Consider the following 22,348-nt stretch of genomic DNA (forward strand, 5'->3'; position numbering starts at 1 on the left):
TTTTTTAATCCTTTGTATTTCTGTAGTGTCAGTTGTCACTTCTCTTTCATTTCTGATTTTATTTGGGCACTCTTCTTTTTTTTTTTCCTTGATGAATCTAGCTAAAGGTTTATTGATTTTTTTTTTTTTTTTCAGAGAACCAGCTCTTGGTATCATTGTTCCTTTGGCTAGATTATTTGAGATTTTTCTTGTTTCTTGAAGGAGGCCTGTAATGCTATGAATTTCTCTCTTAGAACTGCTTTGGCTGTGCCCTATAGATTTTTGGGTCATTGTATTTTCATTTGCTTTTGCCTCAAGGTGTCTTTTGATTTCCTCCTTCATCTTGTTGTTAATCCATTCATTGTTTAGTGGTGTGTTATTTAGCCTCCATGTGTTTGTGTATTTTTGTTTTCTTTTTGTAATTGAGTTCTAGTTTCATACTTTTGTTATTGGAGAAGATGCTTGATACGATTTCAGTCTTTTTAAATTTATTGAGACTTGTTTTGTGGCTTAACAAGTGGTCTGTCCTGGAAAATGTTTGATGTGCACTTGAAAAGAATGTATATTCTGCTGCTTTGGGATGAAATGTTCAAAAAATTTCAATTAAGTCCACCTGGCCTTTAAAGTGTCATTTAAAGCCACTGTTTCTTTATTGATTTCACTTTGTAAGTGTCTTTCAATTTGAAGTCTCTTGTAAGCAACATACAGATGGGTCATGTTTTTTAATCCATTCAACTACCCTATGTCTTTTTATTGGAGCACTTAATCCATTTACATCTAAAGTAATTATTGACATATATGTACTTATTGCCATTTTGTTCATTGTTTTCGGTTGTTTTTATAGTTCTTGGTTCCTTTTCTTCTCTTAATTTCTTCCCTTGTGGTTCGCTGTTTTTCTTTAGTATTTTCTTTGAGTTCCTTTCTCTTTGTTCTTTGTATATCTTTTGTAGGTTTTTGGTTTGTAGCTACTATAAGGTTTATGTATATCATCCTATATAGCAGTTTATTTTAAGCTGATAGGCATTTTAGTTCAAATATATTCTATAAGGACTACATTTTTACTCCCCCCACCATGATGTTTTCGATGTTATGTTTTAGATCTTTTTGTGTTGTGTACCTCCTAACTACTTATTGCAGTTTGAGTAGAGTTTGATACTCTTTTCTTTTGACCTTTGTAGTAGCTTTTTAAATATCTGATTTGCTTATATTTATTAAATATATGGCTTTACCTGTGAGATTTTCTTCTTCAAATTTTCTTATTTCTGGTTATGGCCTTCCCTTTTCAGTTTAAAGAAGACCTTTTAATATTTTTTATAAAACTGGTTTAATGGTGATGAACTCCTTTAGTTTTTGCTTCTCCAGGAAACTCTTATTTATCATTCAATTCTGAATGATAACCATGCTGGATAAATTATTCTAGGTGGTAGGTTCCTTTCTTTCAGTACTTTAAAGATGTCTTGTCACACCCTTTTGGTATGTAAAGTTGCTGCTGAGAAATCAACTGATAGCCTTGTGGGATTTCCTTTTTATGAAACTCATTGTTTTCCTCTTGATTCCTTCAAGATTGCCTCTTTAATTTTTACTTTAATTACAATATATCTTGTTGTGGGTCTCTTTGGTTTCATCTTGTTTTGAATTCTCTGTGCTTCCAGGATGTCTGTTTCCTTTCCCAGATTAGGAACATTTTCAGCCATTCTTTCTTTAAATAAAGTTTCTGTTCCTTTCTCTCTTCTTCTGGGATCCCTGTAATGTGAATGTTTGAGCGCTTAATGTTATCACAGAGGTCCCTTAAACTATACCTCATTTCTAAACATTTTTTCTTCTTGGTGTTCTGATTGGTTGATTTCCACTAGTCTGTCTTCTTGGTTGCTGACCTATTCTATATTAGCTCGTCTGCTGTTGATTCCATCTAGATGTTTCTCATTTCTGATACTGCATTCTTTTTCTCTGATTTGTCCTCTATTATACTTTCTAATTCTTTGTTGAAGTTCCCTGTAAGCTCCTCTATTCCACTCACAAGTTTGGTGAGCATCCTTATGACTGTTGCTTTGAATTTTTTATCAGGCAAGTTATTTATCTCCATTTTCTTAGGGGTTCCCCACCCCCCGGGGATTTTTCTTGTTCCTTCGTTTGGTAGAGACTCTCTTTTCATTTTATCTGACTTTTATGTTTGTTTATATGAATTAGACAAAATAGGTCTCTCTCCTAGTCTCAAAAAAGTGGCCTTATGTAGAAGAGGCCTCTGTTTAGGTTGTGTGTACCAGTGGTTTTGGCAGACTAGTAGGAGCCAAGTGGATGCCTAAAGCATCTGGGGCACTGGCCTACCAAGCTGAAGTGGCTCCAGGTGGGGAGGCCAGGTGCATGTAGTAATGTCCTGCTAATTGTGTTTGCTCCCTTTGTTCTGGGCTGAAATAGGCTTGGGTGATGTGTCTGGGAATGTACAGCAACAACCTTGTAGGTGGTAGGTCAGAGCACCTGGTTAGAGCCCCTGCCCACGTTGTGGAGGTGGAGGGGACATAAACAATGGTGCTCACCTGCCCCTCCAACCCTGGAGAATTCCTGCAGCCCCAGGAAAGTTCCTGTGGCTCCCCTGTCTTCCCTATACAGCTTCTCTCTGTACAAAAAGTGGTCCTGTGTAGAAGCAACCTCTGTGTAGGCTTTATGTGCCCTGTAGTTTTGGCAAGCTTGTTGCAGCCAAGCAGGTGCTTATGGCACCTGGGTCACTGGCCTTCCAAGCTGAGTGGCCTCCCTTCCTGGCAAGTACGTGTGGTATTGCCCTGTTGTTCCTAGTTGCTCCCTTCATTGGAGGGAAAAGGCTGCAGGCACTGTAGCTGGGGTGATCTTGCAGGTAGGCCAAAGCCCTCAAGTAGAGCTCCACCCACCCTATGGAAGTGGAGGGGGACTTAAACAAGTGTTCATAGATTCCTCTAGCTGGGAGTTTCCATAGCTCCCAGAGGGCTCTCACAGCTTCCTAGCATTCTCTATTGTCTCTTTCTCTTGTTTGTTGTTCACTCAGTCCTCAGTTGTCTCATAGGAGTAATTGCTTTTTGTATATGCGTATATTTGATTTTTCTCATTGTAAGAGGTGAGCTCAGCATTCTCCTACACTGCCACCATCTCTAGATTTGAGCACCTTTATATCTATACTTGGGAATGTGGGGCTGAAAGTGCATGGAGGGCCCTGGAGGAAGTGGAAGGTGAGCTCAGACTAGAGAAGGCCTCAGCTGCTGAGGTCCAAGGGAGGAAGGGGAATGGGTCTATAGGGGGTGGCAGGAAAGGGAGGGGACTTGACTCATATCCCTGTGAATGGGCAGTCAGGCTGTCCTCTGCAGATAAGGGGAGACCATCAAGAAGGTGGGATTCTCAGTTACACCTTAGGTCAAGGGATAGGAGTCAGAGTTGACCACACACTGTGGGCTCAGCTGAGGGTGGAGACAGGCCTGGCTGTCTGCTCACTGTCCTCCCACCACTGTCTGGGGTGAAGAGAAGCAGCTGGACTACCTCTGCATTGGGGAGTGGGGGGTGGGGTACAGTGTGGGACTCTGGCTCTTCCACTTAGAACTCCCAGCCCCATCTACCCCTTCCTGAAGACTGCAGGATGTCTCAAGTTGCCCAAGTCTGGCCAGGAGCCTGGGACATCCTGGCCAAGGGTACTGACTGGACAGGGAGGGGTTGGCGTGGTAGAGCAGATCCACTTTCCTGGTTGGCCTGCCAAAGGCTGGAGAGGAGTTGGGGCATTCTGGGTAGGGCAGTGTACCCCACCTGACCCCTGACCCAGCCATTCCAGGTTTCATTTATATTCCCTTGTGCCCAGGGAGAAGCAGGAGCTGACCTCTGCCCCAGTAAGGGACGCACTTGGCAGATGCTTAGTAGAGGGAAAGGAGGGGTGAATCCTTCACAGTTCCTGAGGGGCAGTCCTATAGGTTAATGTGGGGGTCACGTCTGGGTTCCAACATTTGGGGAAAGTTTCTCTTCCTTTCTTTCAAGAAGGTGCCAGAATCACTCAGATCCCAAGAATTCTATCCAGAAGATCCCTGTTGGGAAAAGAGACACATACATCCCTTGGCTCCCAGGAAGCACTGCATTTATTTAATGCAGGCTGGTGCCAGGGTTCAGCTTCCCTCCTTCCCCTTTAGGACACACCCAAGACCACAGAGACTCTCAGGATAAAGATGGGAGTTACAGACTTGCCCTACTCTGCCACTGACCTTCACAGAGTGCAGAGCTCCAACGACTGAAAGACAGGAAAGGACATCTGTGGTCTCGGGCTGTATTTGGGCGTTCAGCTAGGAGACACCCCACTGTACCAGGAATGGTATGGGCCCCCTTCAGTCACGTCCAAAACCTTGCAAAGTCCAAGCCAAACCTCTGCCATGGGGGAAAGGCATCTCCTGGCTGAGGGCCTGTCCCTCCATAAGCCAGGAACTTCAGAAAGCCTCCATGTGGCTGTGAAGGGACCTCCTGGTCCCATTGCCCACCCTTACATTCAGGCCCAGGAGGCCTCCCCATCTGCTGTGCCGTTCCCAGCTGGTAACAGAAGGCATGTGCACACTCTAGGGCCAGAGCCTGGGTGAGATTCTGGCTTTGCCTGTACTGAACTGTGTGGCCTTGGCTGGTCACTTTGCCTCTCAAAGACTGTCTCCCCCAGCCAAATACAGGGATACTGGTACCCAACCCCAGGGCTGTTAAGAAACCCTTGGAGCCTTGGTAATATGGGAGAGGGACTCACCTACCCTGCTACTCTCCTCATTTCTGAAAATGGCTCTTCCTCAAATCATGGGGGCAAGACTGAATCTCAAACCCAGCAAGCTCTGTTCCCACCCTCCCACTGCCAGTTAAGAGATGACATATGTCAAGATGGCAGCTTTAATCACCTTGGCCAAGGCCTCTCAGGCTCCCTCTACTGCAGGCCTCCTGGGCCACACACCAACCCTTGACCATGCCCAAAGCACTTTTCTCAGGTGGCTCCTGCCCTGTGGCCAACTTGAGAACTGAGGTCATGTCAGTCTGTGGATCTCCAGGGCCTCCAGGCCACTCTGCCCCAGAGGCCTGTTGGACACTTGGGCATGGGACTGAGCCCTGAGCCTGCTCTTCTGGTCATCTCCAGCTGCTCCTAGAGGACATGGGTCAGGCCCTTTCCTGAGGCAGGACCAGTAGAGTCATGAGAGGTATCCACCACTGTAGCATGCTTTCCTCCTGAGCTGAACCTTCTTGTGCTTTGAGACTGACATGAAGAGTAGAGCTGCTGGGGGCAGAGGCCCAGCCCAGGCCCTCGAGAGAGGAAAAACTTAGAGAAGTCAGCTGCCTCACAGCACAGATAGGACAATGGTCACATGTGGGCACTGACAGCCTCCACTGCCACAGGAGGCATGGCATGGCCCAGTGACCCATCAAAACTTCTAGGTCAGGATACAAGGGAGGGCCTCAGGGGAGGACTAGGCCTCAGGCCCACCATTTCCCAGGAGAAGGTGCCCCAGGCCTGCAGGGGCATCTGAGAAGCTGGAGTCCTGGCCCTGCTGGGCCTCAGGGGAGAGTGGTGCCCCTTCCAAGAGAGGCCATGGCAGACAAGGGGCTGGAACCAAAAAGGAGGCCATGGAGCCAGCTCCCAGAGCACTCCGAGTCCAGACACACTTCTGCCAGCTCTCCTGGGATCCCCGGTCTCCATGTTAGGTATAGCCTGGGAAGACAAGTGTTCAGCTAACGGCCACTCCGGACTGTAATGGTCTTGGCACGGCTGCCAATCCCTCGGGGATCCACAGAGGTGGTGGCGCTGTTGGCGTACGTATCATAACTGTTGTCTGAACAAACAGAGAGCTCGTCGGAGACCTCCATGCCATCGCTGATCTCTGTTGGGCCAGAGGGAAGGAGAATGTGAGTGGGGACAGGTGAGGGGTAACGAGGATGGCTGGCAGATGCTGTGGGAAGGGTATCCTGTAACAACTCCTGGTTAGGCGATTGGAAGCTGATGAAACCACTGGGTTCAAGTTTGGTATTGAGCTTGGTATTCAAGGCCCTTGGTGTCTACTCCATCCTGGAACTCTACCTTCTAGCCACAGAAAACCATCTGCATCCTCCTGAGCTTGGCATCCATGTGTTTTCTTTCCTTAGGGCACATACTGGTCCCTCTCCTGGGAATGACCTCCCCAGCAACACCTTTTCTTAAAATCTGGCTTAATTCCTCTCATCTCTGTTATTGCAGCCTCCTGAAAGCCTCCCCTGATCCCCCTAGGCTGGAATGGGGCTTCCTCACACCCCCCCAAGCCCCTGCTTCCCTTGGCCCCATCACATCCTGTACTGTCACTGTGGCTGGCCTCCATCATCTGGTATAGTTTGAGGATAGGGGTGGGGTCTGGGCTTCTGTGTTCCCAGTGCCTGGCATAGCACTGGACATAGAGTTGAGGCTCAGGAAAGGACTGCTGAGTAGAGCTGAGCCCATCCCGAGGGGACTCAGGGTGCTTTGATGGGGTTGAGGGTCACTGAGAGGACCTCTTAACCTGGAGTGGGCAGGGGATGAGGACTGTGACTGACTCCTCAGAGCCTGCACTCAGAAGATGCTCAGTGAATGGCCTTTGGCACTATAGGAGAGGCGGGGGGTCTGGATGGGCAGAACCTGCCAGGCCTAGGGGCGGGCCTCCTGCTTTCCATTCATTCTGCTGGCCCCTTCTGACTTCTCTGAGCCATGCACTGTACAGGGGTTTGGGGATCCCTTGGACTGGTCCTTTCTTCCAGGAGCTCCCCAGGGTGGCCAGAGGGCTGTGGGACACCAGGGAGCCCAGTGCCTGTCCACATGGCTGCATACCTGAGAAGATGAGCTTCTCCTTCATGATGCTGACATCCCGGCTGGTCCGGCGCACTGCTGCGCTCAGCATGATCTGCTCGGGGTTGTAGCTTCGTATGCCACCCAAGCGCCACCTGCAGAGATGGCCCCGTGGGCATCAGGTCCTTCCCTGGAGCAGGGATCCTGCCCACTTCCATAGCCTCTCTGGATTTGGCCTGAGAGACCAGCAAGACTCTTTTCTGACTATACAGATGGGAGAACTGAGGCCCAGGGATAAGTGGAGCTGGGGCTTGAATTTGAGTCTCCTGCCTCCCTCTTACCTCCAGAACCTGAGGTCACCCAAGAAGATGTTTTGGGGTTGGTTAGTTGTCTCAGGTGCCCTCAGTTACACACCTGGCTCTTTGGATGGAATGAATTTGGGGTGGGGGAGGACTCAGCAGACATGACTCTGCTGACCTGCCCTGGGGTACACACCAATCTTGGGGAATTGCAGCTGCTGTCTCTTACCCACCATCATGACTAGGCTGAGTGAAGCCAGAGGGAAACCCCAGAGAGGAACTGAAGGAAGAGAGCAGGAAGGTGAGGGGAGATGGCAGGGGGCTTTGCTCAGAACTGGTCACAGACTCAGGGCCAAGGGCATTAGAGTGACTTGAGGTTGAGTATGCTGTTACTCTGTTCCAGCAACCCTGGAAGAGTAGGGTATATATTCTTTAATGGGGAGGGAAAAGCTGGAGCATTAATCCTTCTGATGGTCAAGGCAGGGGCAAGGCCGGGGTGGGGGCGTATAAAATTAATCAAGTGGGCTGAGAAGTGGGGCTGCCCAGGGCATGCAGGAGCCAGGCAGAACTGGGCACTATTTTTCCTGTTGTAGTTTCTCTGAACTAGCCCCAAATCCCTGGCTTCTGAACTTAAGACTTTTCCTGCAACCTGGTCAGAAGGATTCATTGGACCACCACCCCGACTCCCACCAAGAGAAGCAAGGGTCAGCTTGGAAACAAGGGCCCAACTCCCCAGGGCGCTGAGCCCTGCTGGGGGGGATGGAGGGAGTCCAGACTCCATGAGAAATCAGTTGTTTCCAGATGGGGTCAGTGCAGCAGAAATGGACAGACGGACAGGCAGATGGGTGGAAGAACAGAGCAGACAGACGGGAAAGCAGGAAGCAGAGGGGGAAGGCAGCCTGCGCTCTGGCTAGGCTAGAGCCCTACACATCCTTGAGGGCTGTGATTAGTTCTCTTCTTTATCACTGTGTCCCTGACACCACTCAAGGCCTGCTATGGCGGGGGTGGGGGCCCTAAGTATTTGTTCAGTGAATGAATGGAAGCATGAGACCCAAAGGTCCCCTTCTCCATCAGGCCTTTCTTGACATCCCCACTCTCTCCTGCCCCACCCCAGCCGGAAGACAATGATACTGTCTTGGCTGTATATTTAGTGGGCCCAGCATGTCTGTCCCAGGACCCGGGTCATCAAGGGCCAGCCTGCACAGTACACTGGGGCTCTTGTGTGAAGGCCTGAGGCCTTGCTGCAGGCCCAGCACAGCACCAGCCAGCACATGTCTGCCGACTAAGAATGGGGGAAAGATTGGGTAAATGCCCCTTCACTGGCCTCAGTCCCATGGCCAAAGAGCACAGAGTTTCTCCTACTAGCTGGTCAGTGAAGCCTCCTGACCCAGGAAGGCCCAAGGCACTTGACCAAGGGTCTTTGCAGCCAGGCACATCTAGGACAGGAAGCTCAACCACTCTGAGGCCCTCCCCAGGGGAAAGTGAGGGAGGCTGTGTGTATGGGGAGAGTCAGAGACAAAGTGAAAAAGAGTTGAGATACAGAGAAAGATAGAGCTATGGGACAGGCAAACTCAGAGAAGGGGAAGGTGACAGATGTGAAAGGAGAGACAGAACTTAGTAGGGCACGTGCTGGGCAGCAGTGAAGGCCCTGCAAGTGACAGACTTGGGGACAGGGTGCCCAGGCAGAGCCCCCTCCCCAGAGAAAGATGCTTTGGTAACTGAGGCCAGGACCGCAACCTGCAAGGAAACACTGGTTCCCCATCTGCAGAAATAGCAGGAAGAACAGAGAGCAGAGGGGCACACATGGCAGGATGGGAAGAGAAGGGAGGATGGCAGGCGAGGGGAGGAGACTTCAGGCGAGCGAGGTATCTGGGAGGGTGATGGTGAGGGAGCCTGACCCAGGTGCAGGTTTTCAGAGGAACTGGAGAAAGGGGTGGCAAGGAGGAGGGAGAAAGAGGAACAGGAGGAGGAAGACCACACCAGAATTACCTGATCAAGTGATAGCTGTGAGATGCCAGAGTGCAGCAGAGAGGGGGAGGTTGGGGAGAGAGAGGAGGGACATGCGCCGGGTCAGAGCAGTATGGGACAGAGAGAGAACGTCAGTCAAGAATAAAACCCCTTCCCGTTGGCTCATGGCTGGATTGGGATCCCAGCCTGGCCCTGAACCATCCCTTGGGCCACCCCCACCTCCCCACTGCAACCACCATCCCAACTATTGTCCTGAGGGGTAGGGAGGTCTCCAGTATGGCACGACCCAGTGCTGGTGGGAACCCATGGCCTTGGGTAACAGTTGAGGAGACAAGCCAGAGAGGAGCTGAAACTCGCCAGAGTCCACAAAGCAAATCATGGCAGATGTCTCTGGGCTCCAGCTGGGTGCTCATTCCAGAAGCCACCCAGCTCTGGCTGAGGGGGATGGGCTGGGGGACCATTGAGAGTCCTCCTTCTCTCCTGCACGGGCCATATGGTCAGGCCTCCTGGCTCAGGAGGAGGGTCACCTGGCTGGGGTGGGGCCTGTCTTGGGGCAGGGAAGGTTGTGGAATGTGGTCAGAGCCTACTCACTTCTGGAGCACGAAGATGCCAATGATGAGGATGAAGGAGATCAGGTCGGCGGTGACCCACATGAGACAGTACTCATCCGGGGGCTGTGGAGAGATAGCCCAAGGCCAGCCTCCAGTCATGGCCGGTCCACACCAGGCTCCAGACTAAGGGTCCATGGGCAGGAGGGCCCCGGTTACCACTGGGGAGGGGCAGGGAAGGACCTGGAGGAGTGGGCACTGTGGGCCTGGTGTGTGTGTATGTGTGTGTACAGTGTAAAAGAGATGGGTGCAGTGTTTAGGGTAGAGGTGGTCTGTGTTAAGGCTGGAGGGTTTGCGTGCTTAAGGGGGCTCAAAGCAAGAGGGGAATAATGAAAGAGGAGCGTGAAAGTGTGACATGGCATGCGGGTGTGGCATCCATGTGGGTGTAAGTGTACAAGTGTCACTGTAGAGTTGGGGACTCCCCTTCAGAGACAGTGGAGAGGGGCAGGACGGCAAACCTCTTGGACCTCAGGTAAACTGTGGAGGAGGGGGTGGGGTGGGGGACCCTTCTTGCTATTGGTCAATTCCTGTTACCCCAAATTTCGAATGTGCTCATTGTTATTGCTGCCACAATGTCATTTCATTGAGTGTTATTTCATCTGAGCTAAGCTTTTGGAAGTTTTAAAGAATAATGGGCAGGTGGATGGACTTACCCGTCTACACCTAAATCTGATTCATTGACTTTGGCACCATCTTAGCCATAATGAGACCCTCCATCTGCCTCGCACCTCCTCAGATTGCTGGCAGTGGAAGCACAGGAGGGAGGTCAAGGGCTCCCCAAGTCCCCCAGTGGCAGGGCTGGGACTGAAATTTAGGCCTGTCTGCAGGTGCTCGGCCAACCAATTGAAAATGGTTCGATTTGCTATAACCTCTGAGCAGATTTTAATGTTCCCTATTCTTATCCTGTTACCCTGTTTTTCTAATGCCTTCCTTTCCTTTAAAACAAAATATAATAAACAGCACCAAACCAAAAATCCACGTAGTTGTCGACTAGTTCTCTAGGGGCGTTAGTGATGTTTTCTCCCTATGGGTTGGGCCTGGGTTCCTCCCACCTCCCAGCACCTTAGCACAGACCCAGAGGCCTCATGCCTCAAGCCTGTACCCCCATGCACTCCCCGCACCCTGAGACCTCACCAGAGAGCCCCACGTGTGGAGCCTGCCCCCTCTTGGGTACCACAGGCAGCTCTCTGCTCCTCCAACTCACCATGATCCAGAGAGGGGAAGGCACCTGGGACAGGGTGTGGGCATTGTCAGAGGTGACGGACGGGACCCCCGCACACCACAGCAGGGAGAAGAGCCATGGCGCATTGACCGTGTAGAGGTTCACACTCAGGTTCCAGGATGCGTAGTCCCTGTAGGGCAGGGGACACAGGCTGGTTGGCCCACAGATCTGGGCCTCCAGGTCCACTGTGGGAAGCCTATAAAGCATGTCCCCTTTACAGCCTAATGCCACCCTCACAACTGTCCACCAAGGAAGGACTCTACTCCCAGAGGGCCAAGCTCAGGGACAACCCAGGTCTGTCTTAATGCTCTCTACTTTTCTTCTTTGAACCAGAAGCCCCTGTGCTTCTAGTCCTCTGTCCAGTGTGCGGTGTGTGTGTGCGTGTGTGTGTGTGTGTGTGTGTGTGTGTGTGTGTGTGTGTGTGTGGTGACAGGAATGGAGAAACTCAGTCCTGCCTTTCTCTGGGTGAGCCAGGGTAGGTAGGGTGGGCACCTGAGCTCCTGGCGGGACACCTGAGTGTAGCGCAGATTCAGCCGCTGGATGTGGCCTCTCCGCAGGCTGGTGGCTGCCTCCTTGGAGCCTGATGTCTGCTGGAAGCCAGGAGCCACCTTCCGCACAAAGGGTCTCTGCCTGTTAGGGAGCCACATGACCTGCAGGCATTGGGGGCAGCCTCAGATTTCTCGTCTGTAAATAGGGTTAAAATGTCTACCCTCCTAGGGCACCTGAAAAGGTTAAAAGGGACAGGACCTGGCACACGGTGAAAGCTTACATATAGGAATCACCACCAGGGGAAGACTTGATCCCAGGGGAAGACTGAATTGCTTTGGCAACAGCCCACCGAGCTTCCCTTCTACATCCTTGTCACTAATAACCCAAAGACTAATAACCCAAACGTCAATTCTGCACATGGCCACCAGCATCTAGTGTGCATCATAACTTGGTGTAGGATTCCTGTGATCTCCAAATATTATACAACAAGGATGTGGGCAATGCTTCACGGAAGTAATAGTGTCTGGGAGAACCTGGACCTGTTCCTACCCTTTGTACATTTTAAAGGATTTTCTTGTTCCACTCTTGACCCCAGGATGACCCTGTCAGGGAAAAGAGGGGCATGCTACCTCCATTTTACAAATGTGGAAGCTGAGGTCTGGATAGGGGACATGGGGAGTCCATGCTGGAGTCCTGCTCCTGCCAGGCCTGGGTCCAGGGGGAGGTGGGGCTGGGCAGGGCTTCCCTGGGGTGTGGCTGGGCTGGGCTGGGCTTCCCTGGGGTGGGTTGGGCTGGGCTGCCAGGCCTCACCTGGTGCTGGGGGAAGCCTGAGCGCAGCAAAGCCTCCAGTGTGATGTTGAGGAAGCTGCCACGGTAGGGGTGCTCCCGTGGAGGGTCACGCAGGTTGAGCAACAGTGTGGCATTGCCCTTGGCCAACTCTAGGAGCTCCGCTAGGCTGCAGATGGACTGGTTCTGGACCTCCCTGTGGTCGGAGGGTGACAGGGAGCTGGCTGTCCAGAAGGGGTCCGTCTGGTAGAGACAAGGACACACACATGGCTGCCTCACCAGCCCTCTGAAGGCTGTGTGCCTTCCTGGCTACTGAGCACTGAGACCTCTGAACTGCCGGTATCTACTGGTGCATGCGTGTCAGGCGGATTGATAGCTGTGGGCCTATGGGGGGCTCTAGTAGAGCCCAACCCTAACCTCCTTACCCTACACCCTCTTTACCAAAAGAATGATTTACTTGGAACATCTCCCAGACCCTAGCACATTTCACTTTTAGTAGCATTTCAAACCAGAGAACCAACCTCCCTTTAGAGATTTACAGAGTTGACAATTTTAACTATTAACTGTTATCACCAGAAACTTGGAGCGGGGAGACAGAACCAGCACACGAAATGACAACTATGATACTAGGACTACAGTGGCAGGATCCCTAGGAGGCCACTAATCAGCTGGGCTGTGAGGGAAGCTTGGGGAGGAGGGGTCACTGAGCTGATGGCCGCCCCCGTCCTTTCACTCCATGGGGTTCCTGCCTGTGCTTTTTGTGCCTACGACTGGGACAGGTGCAGCCAGACCTTCAGGAACCACTGGCCAGCGTTGAGCCTCTGCAGGACAGTCCAGTTGAGCATGGAGGCGGGCCTGCGGGCGAGCTCCGGGAACTCCTCCTCCACGTTGGTGGTGCGCCGCAAGGTGGTGTCATGCATGAGGAAGGGCACGCCGTCCAGGCTGCAGGAGGGTGGGGCCGCTGAGTCCCTGCCCACCCAGGGCTGTCAACTGCCCACAATAACCGCCCCGCCCCCACTGTTCCCTACCTACTTACACCAACCCACCGCTGACCCAGGCAGGCTCCGCCCCTCTGGGCCTTAAGATCTCTGCGCTAAGAGGGCACTGGGCTGGTGGGTGACTCCCCCAGGCTCTCTGTGAGGGTCGGGGCGGGGGGGTCTTCAAGGGAGGGAGGGAGGGCTGGGACTATTAGTAACCTTGGAAGGTAGGTGCTACCTCATTTAATAATGGGGAAAATGAAGCTGGGGAGAGGGAAGTACCTAGCTCAAGGTCCATAAGTAAGTGGTGGAACCTGGCTTAGAACCCATTCCATGTGATGCCACAATGAGAAAGGTCCGAATGCAGGCCCTTTTGACGAATTTTACCGCACCACCATCTGGTCTACCCCACTGCAGCTGCCAATAGCCTATATGTTGTGAAACAGTAAAAGGCACTTGTGCCCCCTTCCTCAAGGCATTTTACCACCATCTACCAGAAAGTTTTAATAGATACATAATTCTATGATATAGAATACGTAAATACACGAGCTGCACAACTCCATGGCAGCCCTGCCCCTCTCCCCCTCTCAGAGATAATCTGTTATGAGATTGGTGTGGATTCCTCCTGCCCCTTATACTAGTATTCACATATATCTACATGTACAAAATGTATAAATCGTTTTAATGTGGTCTTTTAAAATATGATTGACATAACAGTGAACGTACTGCTTTGCAATGTGCTTATTTCATTTATGAGAGTTTGAGCTCCATCTTTCTGAGCCACATAGATCTAGTCTTTTCTTCAAGTGGATCTGTGGCAGGACTCCAGGTCCCAGTGCCCCATCCCTGCTTGAACCAAGAGCAGCTGTTCTTTTCTCTATTTTATATCTTGGAGTTTGGCACAAGATTTATTTTCATGAACCAGGTGCCTGCCTTGTGGTGGATAATCCAAACCTCTGCCCTTCCATCTCCGAGGCTCTAGGACCTGAGGTTTCTCTAGCAGAAATCAGATGTGGATATAGTAAGGTTGGGAGGCCTGCCACCCTCCCAACCCCAACACCTACCTGATAGTGACATCAGCTTGTAACCCGTACAGCTTCTGCTCTAGGGCCTTCCGGAAGGACATCAGTGTGTGCTCTGGGGCCAGCTGGGGGAAGAATGGTGTGGTGAGGGGAGAGCTGAGATCTAGCTGATGTACACCTCCCCAGCCAATGGAAAATCTTCCATCTTGGGCCTGGTCCCAATTCCAACTCCTCCAAGCAGTAGATATGTGACCTGGGCACTCACACAACCTCTCTGAAGCTCAGTTTCCTCATCTGTTAAATCATGCCTGCCTCACAGCTTTTTTGGTGGGGGAGAGGGAGGCAGGGGTGGTTAGTGTTCATGTATATAAATGTGGGGCGGAAGGACTTTTTTATAGTTCTCTGCCTTATGGCAGTCTTGGGCTGGGGCTGAATGTTGTTTTCCCCTTATTATACCCTGAGTCCAGGTGGAGATCGCGGGGGGAGAGGAGAGAGTAGACAAGATGGCAGTTTCAAAGGGGTGACCGGTTTCCTCATCTACACAGACATAACAAGACCATCTCTGAGACCATTACATGGATTAAAAGCCCCTAGCATGCTGCCTGATATACGATAAGTGCTTAATAAATGACAACTGCTAACCCTAAAGCACATACGTCAGAAGATCCTGGTTCCAGCCCTTACTCTGCCATTGACCAACTTTGCGACCTTGGGTGCATCTCTTTCTCCTATGGACCTCAGTTTCCCCCATTTTCCCCTTGGGAGTGTAGAGTCACTGTTCACTGAGTGTCCTTCCAGTTGAGAGAGGTGCAGATTTAGGTCTCCCCAGTTCTGTCTGGTCTGAGGACCCTGTCGTGCCCTTTGCTGCCACTGGGGGTCAGCACCATACCAAAGATTGGGCTAGGAGATGGAGGGAGGAAGGACTCTTGATAGTGAGGGATGGGGTGGAAAGGGTCCCCACAGCTGATCTCATTCCCACCAAGACACGCTTGTTCGCATCCTCTCTCCCTCTGGCCGTGCTGTTCCCCAACATGCAGCATACTCCTCTCCTCTGGGAGGCAGCCTGGCACGGCTGGGGCTTTGGAGCTGACAAGGAGCAATTCTGTTTCCCAGTCACCTTTTGGAATGTCAGTTCCTTGAGCTATAAAATGGGTCAATGTTATCAAACTCATAGGTGAGATAACAGATGTCAGCAGTTTCCATAACACGGTTTCCTTTCTTCCCCTCTCCCTGGTGCAGAGCAGCCTTGGGGAGCGTGCTGTCTCCCAGTCAAGTGGGCTGTGTGAGGCCCTGTCCAGCGGTGGAGTGGGACAAAGAGGCATCTAGAGAGAGGCGTGGACTCAGTAGAGTTCACACTCACCTAGTCTGTAAATGTCCTGTGGCCAGCCCTCCCACGAGTGACCATCCAAGAGGTAACATTGCACTCTCCTGCCTTGGCTGGGGCTGCAGAAGGTAGACTGGGTAGACAAAATGAATTTGGGAGGGGCAAACTCTCTGTCTAGCGGCTTTTTTCCACGCAGGTCTTCCTGAGTTAGGTGTAGCCGTCTAGAGAAAGCATGGAAATTTGGCCCTCCTTGGCCAGCCTTAGGGTAGGACTCTAGAAGGGTCCCAAGAAGCATACAGGATTCTAGGGTGACTTCTTAATCCCCATCTCAGAGCTCCCACTGACTCAGGCCTAAGCCCATGCATGGTTCTGCTGTCAGGCATATGTATGTGTGTGTAGAAGGTTGTCACAAATTCAGGTGGGCAGGCCACTGTGGTTAAAAGTCCAAGCTTTGGAGTTAGTCCAATCAAATATTAAAGTATGCGTGCACACACACAGCCCGCGATACATCCAAGGGCACATGGACACCCATCTCCAAGACAGGGATGTGCACTTGGGCTTACCACACACATAGATGTGTGGACCGAGTCAGAACCTCCCACAGGAGGGCAGGGCATTCACAGGTATAGACACAGGTACATGTGTAGTCACAGTAACACATGGAGGAGTTGTGCCAGATACCTTTGCCAACTCTCAAGAAACACCACAAGAATGCAATCAGCTAGATGCACAATGTGTGAAATTCTATAGCACAAATGACTCTCTTTCTTCAGCAAATAAACTACATATGGAAAAAAGGGGAGGGGGGTTGTTATGGTCTAAGAGATATTTAGAAGACACGTTAACCACGTACTCTATGTGGACCTCGTTTGGATCTTAATTTTTAACAACTCAACTGTAAAAAGATACTTTTGAGATGATAATGGGAAAGTGAACACGGATTCAATATTAGATAATATTAAGGAATTATTATTAATTTGGTTGGGTATAATAAAAGCACTGTGTTTGTGGTTATGTTTTAAGAAAAAGTCCTTATGTGTTAGAGAAACATCCTGAAGTATGTATGTCTCAGATTCACTTTAAAATATTACAGTAGAAAAAAGAAACAATGGTAGATGTTTAAGGTGGTATTGGATTCATTATGCTATTCTTCATTATACTATTCTTTCTGTTTTGGTGATTTTTCTATCAAGAAAACAATCCATACTGGGCCACCTCACTTCTTCCCCTTACCCCCTCCTCCCTTGCCTTAGTATACCCTCCTGTTCCCTGGCCTCCAGAGCAGGTGGGTGGGTATCTGAGTCATGGAGAGAAGAGGAGCTGTACTCTCAGGCCCTGCTGCTTGGGAAGAAGGCTGTGCTTCCAATTATCCTCATATAGACAGGGGCGAGAGGCTCAGAGGGGACAAGTGGTCCTCTGAGATGCACAGGCAGCATATGGCAAACCTGGACCCCTTACCCAGATCCCTCCAATTCCAAAGCCATGGCCTTTCTAGCTGGTTGCCTCCAGGAGGTGCTGGGACTGGCACACAATGTGGTCAGTGTGGTTGGAAGGCCCCAGCATCCAGCTCGGGGACACAGGTCTCTGAGTCTTACCTAGAAACGAGGCATAATAATGCCCACCACACGCAATGGGGCAGGACCTTAGGATGATTTGCAGCCCTGTCAAACTCAACACCTCTTTTTAAAGGTTACTTTGTGAGGCCACCTTGATTACTATAAAATTCAGCGATACCTTGAACTCCCAATCATTGTGACTGCCAAGAAAAATCTCTCACAAGGTCCCCCAAGCACCCCCTGGGGGGTGGAGAGTGGTACTGCCTCTTATGAGAACCAAGGTTCAAGGTAAGGAAACTTGGGGCCAGAGAAGGGGGAGAGCCTGCCCAAGATAACAGGAACGTGTACCAGGCTCATAGCTGGGCACTTCACACATGCTAAGTCCTGCTTCACAGGGCCTTCCAGCTCAGGCACTCTCATTAGCCCAGGGTACAAGATGAGGAAGCTGACACAGAGAAGATGGCACTGGTCCACGCTCCTACAGCTGTCAAGGGGCCGAGAAAGCCTGGCTCTGGAGTATGTCCTCTCAGGGGAAGGTCTACTGTGGGGTCACAGGGCATCAGTGGAGGAGCAGGTCACTGACTTTGACTTCTTCCTCTCTCCATTTCAACTCAGTTCAACTGCCCTTCCTTCAGCAGTGGGCTCTGAGCTGCACCCCATCTCTTTCCTGCCCCCACAGGTTCTCCTGCTGCCTGGTCACAGCCTACAGGCCCCGCTTCCACCCTACACCCAGCAGCTTCCTCTCTCATGGGCTTTCCTAACCCACACGCTGGCAGTGTCTGTCTCTGGCCTAAAACCCCCTGTGTCTTTTCAGGGCCCTCTTGATAAAAGTTACATCATTTTATTAGCAAGATGCCTTCAGGTCTCTTCAGGATCTGCTCCCATCTAAGCCTATCCAGGCTTTTCATCAATTCATCCCACATACTCCCTGAAAAGACTAAAAATTGCTATTATTATATTACATGTATTCATTTCTCTACAAGGTCCTCCCCATAAGGAGATAAGTCTTTGCTGATCTCCCCCTAGAATGTCCTCTCTGTCTCCATCCCATTCCCTTCCCCTTCCCTTCCCCCCCACCTGTTAGGGCCCCTAGGTGGCACTCACCATGGGGGCCCCGCGGTGGCCGATGAGGGAGGGCTTGGGGCCCAGGTCCTTTTTCTCCATGAGGCAGGGAGAGGAGATGGTAAGAGGGGCCAGGTAGAGGGCAAACACCACGGCAAAAAAGGTGCAGAGGATGGCCACCTGGGAGGCTGTAGACACAGGCTGTGAGCACTGCCTGGTGAGCGTTCGGCTCCCACCAGGCCCAGACTTGAGCCCTGGGCAGCTTGTGGGGGGACCCTTCTTCCCTCCACCTGTCAGGACCCAGATGCTCTGAGGGGACCCTGCACCAGGGGCAGTCCCCATTCTTGCTGGAAAGATGACCCTGAACTCTAACTCACACACAGACACAGACAGAGATGCAGAAGAGGAAACAAGCAAGGCTGAATGAGGCTACAGCCCTCTATGGAACCCACTGAATAGAACCTCCCACCCTGAGAGTGAAGGCCCCGCCTCATCCCCAGGCCACCCAGGTAATGTCTAGGTGAGGGCAGGACAAGCTGGCCTGGCACTTGGAGAGTTTGTGGGGGGGAGGGGGGCAGGTCCTGCCCAGTCGTACTTACAGGACCGCTCTGTGCGGGCGAACTGTCCTGCCACGATCCAGGAGAGCACAGTGATGGCGGCCAGGGCCCCCATGTGCAGGAACGGCGCTGTGCCCTTGTGTGTGGGAAGGGGCAAGAGGGACCATTGACTCCCAGCCATGCCAGACCCTCTTGGTCACCAACATCCTGATGGCCCATCTCTATCCATGGGACAGGCAAACTGTCTTGGAGGAAACTGGGAGTCTAGGGACTCTGGACTGTAGCGCCCTCCCTGCCTGACTTGCTATGTGGCCTGGACTCTTTCCTGCCCCACTCTGGGTCTGGGTCTGAAGAAACGGAAGGGATGAAAAGGCGCTATCTTGTTCTGAGGGTCTGGGGGAAGCAGGACCCCCTCCCCAACTCACCTGCAGGGAGATCAGCAGCACCTCCCACTCGTCCTCCCACAGTTGGGCCACAGCTGACATGGCCACCACCGTGGATGCCAGGATGACCACCAGCCCTATCTGGAAGGGGAAAAGCCACCAAACAGGGCATCAGAGCAGGTTTAGCTAGACAGCCCAAGGGTCCCCAGTATGTCTGAGAGAGGGAGAGACTGACAGGAAGAAATGGAGGGTGCAAGAGAGGCTGACAAAGCAGGGGAGGGGGAAGCAGGAAGAGATAGGCATGGACCCAAAGAAGTCAAAGACAGCCAGACAGATGACAATGAAAGACAGAGGCAGGAGGAGGCAGGCAGACCCAGTGAAGGACCAAGGACAGCAAGGGAAATAGAAGAGAGGATGGAGAGAGGTGAAAGGAAGCTGGGGTAAGATGGAAGTACAGCTCAGGGCTCAGCCCCACTGAGGGTGTGAGGAGGAAAGACACCCAGCAAATGGGGGGCTGCGAGCCTCTCCATCCAAGCTTCACCCAGCCCTGCCAAGCCTAGCCCTGCCAAGCAACCTCTGGAGTCAAGGGTGATTTGTCTAGACTGCAGGGGCTGGAGGCCAAGGAGCCAGGTCCCAGGCTGAGTAGCCAGGTCCCCCGCAGGAGCACGATACCCAGCCCAGCCATACACCCAGCAGCCAGGCTCGCAGTGGCCCTTCAGGCTAAAGCTAGCCAAGATAAAGGAAGGTTCTGCCCAGTCTGTCTCATTGCCAAGTCTTGCCCTCAGCCCCAGCCTCCAAGCTTCCAGCTTCAGTTGTGCCATGGGGGCTGCTCCATCCTCTTGGAGAAACAAGCACAGCTCTGATGGAAGACTAGATGGAACCTTCACAGGACAGAGATATTTGGGGACAGACAGGATCTGTCAACACAAGGTGCTCCCCCAAAGTAAGTGAAGCCTGATTTCTGGCTACTCAGCCTCAGCATCCCACCTTGAGCCCTGGTTCTCTCTCTGCCTACCTTCCCCACAGTGCCAGGCCCCCCTAACACCCAGGTCACACCTCTGCCCCAACCCCTACCCTTCTCTCCATAGTGGGCCAGCCAAGGCCACCACACCCCACCCCGACTGACTTCCTATGGGCTGCCTCAAGCTGTTCTGTCTGCCAGTGGGGCCCTTGTCCCTCGTTCTCTTCTTGCCTTTCTTAGCCCTCTCTCAGTAGGATTGTGAGAACCCTCCAATGACGAAACAAGCTCTAAATGAGTTTCTAGATGACGAGGGCGGAGACAAGGGTCTATCTATCTTGGTTCCCTGCCAGGCAGGGAAGATTCATTCTTGCCTGGGATGAAGTTTTTCTTTGCAGGATCGTTGTGGCAGCCCATCAGCCAGGAAACGAATGTTTCAATAAGAAACAGTAATAAGGTTGCGATGGGTAAGAGCCTTTACGGACTGTGATATGCTGGCCTGGGGGACACAGGAAGGAGAGAAATGCAGGTCCACAGAGAGTCTGCATGTGCTTGGGACTGCGGAAGGCACTTGCCGTTTTCTTCATGTTTATTCTCCTAATATCCCAGGTGAGGTATTATCACCTTCATTTTACACATAGGGAAACGGGGCTCAGAGAGCACAAGGGTTTGCTTGGTCATGTAGCTTTGAGGGGGCAGATCTGGACCCAAACCTCCATTCTGCCGGTCTCAGAGGTCCTGCTCTTTCTAGGATATCACACTGCAGTGGTGGGAGGGCAAATGGCTCCAACCAACCCTGAAAATCCCATCAATATGCAGGCTCCCTGCCCCCTGCCGCCCCCGCTAGGCAAGCCCTGGACATAACAAGCATCTCCGAAAGGTCGTTTTTGAGAGCATCTTATTGCAATATTTAATTGCTAGTGGAAATACTTGCAATAAAACTAATTCCCCATAAACCTAATGCAATTAAATTTTTTTAATTCTGCCTTTTACAGTTGCTGTAGTGGCATTGTTATACTCAGCAACATTGCTATAAGGTTCAATGTCTGTGGGATCCCCCCACCTCACATGTCCTTAAGCCACAGTAACAGCACGGAATCCCAACAATGTGACCACTGTTCCTCAAATCTGACTAGAAAGGAGAAACCCCAACCAGAAGGTCCACAGGCTCTGGGAAAGCAGTCTTTGGTTTTCTAGACTGGTGGGACCGTGGTTTGTGAGGCAGTGGGAGGGATAGGGACACAGGAGGTATATCTGTTTGTTCAGTGAGACTTGGAGGACCTTGCTAGGATCCGAGAGGAGTTGGAACCCAGCCTTGCAGAAGCACCACAGGTTGGCTTCTTGGGGGTGGCTGGAATCTGAATTCTATGGCCCAAATGGCAAACGACTAGCCAGGGCTTAGGGCCACACTTGAATCCTATCTGTCAGTCGCATCCCAGCTCTGCTGCTTAACGGGGTAGGTTTCCTGAGATGCGAAATGGGGAGAATGAGTGCCTACCTGAGCGGGGATTGGGGGAAATAAATGAGAAAATGCAAATGAAGTGCTCAGCACAGTGGTTGGCAACCAAAATAGTAAATGCTTGCTAAATGTTAGTGGTATAATTCTTAAAAGTGGGCATAAATATTGGATGAACAGGATTATTATAGAGAGTAAATAAAATACTGTGTGAAAGCGCCTGATACATAGAGTCAGTGCCCAATATGATCTGAGTTCATGCTCGTGATGGCCATGGCTGTTACAATAAGCACAGTGCCTGACACGCCCTGGGTGCCTCTGTCCTCTCGCGCTCCCCTACTCAGGACTCGGGAACCAGAGACTCGCGATATAAAGATCTTGATTAAAATATAGTATAAAACTGTAGCGTTTAAAGCACTATGATACTGGTATAAGACCAGAGAGATAAGTGAAAGTAAATAAAAAGCTCAGAAACAGATCTAAATACATAACAAAATTAGTATATGATAAAAGTGGCATCTTAAATTAGAGTGGATCACTCAATAGAGTCGGGAACAGTGGGAGGCCATCTAAGAAGAACAATGTAAGATCACACTATACCCCGAAATAACTTCCAAAAAGATAAAAAATTTAAATGTTAAAAAAGTGGAAACATATAATCACCAAATGACACCACAGAGCAGTTTTTTATAATCCTGGAATGGGGAACACATTCTTGAGACAAAACCCAGGAGTCATAAAAAGAAATGACAGGTCCACATTCTTAAGAATAAAAAAAATTCCTAAGCAAAAACACAACAAGCAAAGTCAAAAGATGAGTGACAGTCTACAACCATGCCACCCTGAACATGCCCGATCTTGTCTGATCTCAGAAGCTAAGCAGGGTCGGGCCTGGTTAGTACTTGGATGGGAGACCACTTAGGAAGACCAGATGCTATAGGCGCA

The 22,348-nt window shown here is 51.0% G+C and overlaps 1 protein-coding gene and 1 pseudogene across 12 annotated transcripts in view; one reads left to right on the forward strand and one right to left on the reverse strand.

Annotated features, from left to right (window-relative positions):
- Window positions 1-4,046: 4,046 nt before the first annotated feature.
- Window positions 4,047-22,348, reverse strand: part of GDPD5 (glycerophosphodiester phosphodiesterase domain containing 5) — an 86,126-nt gene continuing 67,824 nt past the window's right edge. For 7 of the 12 annotated variants that reach the window (XM_015600643.2, XM_015600638.2, XM_015600642.2 and 4 more), the window contains 11 exons: window positions 19,032-19,130; window positions 18,649-18,742; window positions 18,092-18,237; window positions 14,150-14,232; window positions 12,900-13,050; window positions 12,133-12,351; window positions 11,326-11,483; window positions 10,816-10,963; window positions 9,595-9,677; window positions 6,779-6,891; window positions 4,047-5,825 (listed from right to left, as the gene is read on the reverse strand). In XM_015600643.2, coding sequence (XP_015456129.1) covers window positions 5,677-5,825; window positions 6,779-6,891; window positions 9,595-9,677; window positions 10,816-10,963; window positions 11,326-11,483; window positions 12,133-12,351; window positions 12,900-13,050; window positions 14,150-14,232; window positions 18,092-18,237; window positions 18,649-18,742; window positions 19,032-19,130 — 1,443 coding nt within the window. In that variant the 3' untranslated portion in view covers window positions 4,047-5,676. Of the gene's footprint in view, window positions 5,826-6,778; window positions 6,892-9,594; window positions 9,678-10,815; window positions 10,964-11,325; window positions 11,484-12,132; window positions 12,352-12,899; window positions 13,051-14,149; window positions 14,233-14,563; window positions 15,188-18,091; window positions 18,238-18,648; window positions 18,743-19,031; window positions 19,131-22,348 lie in introns of those variants that run through there. The other 5 variants (XM_025042789.1, XM_015600641.2, XM_015600640.2 and 2 more) reach the window with 5 other exon arrangements.
- On the forward strand, window positions 22,228-22,346 carry LOC112474843 (annotated as a pseudogene).

This window comes from Pteropus alecto, unplaced genomic scaffold, assembly GCF_000325575.1.
Source record: "Pteropus alecto unplaced genomic scaffold, ASM32557v1 scaffold7, whole genome shotgun sequence".
Lineage (NCBI taxonomy): Eukaryota > Metazoa > Chordata > Mammalia > Chiroptera > Pteropodidae > Pteropus > Pteropus alecto.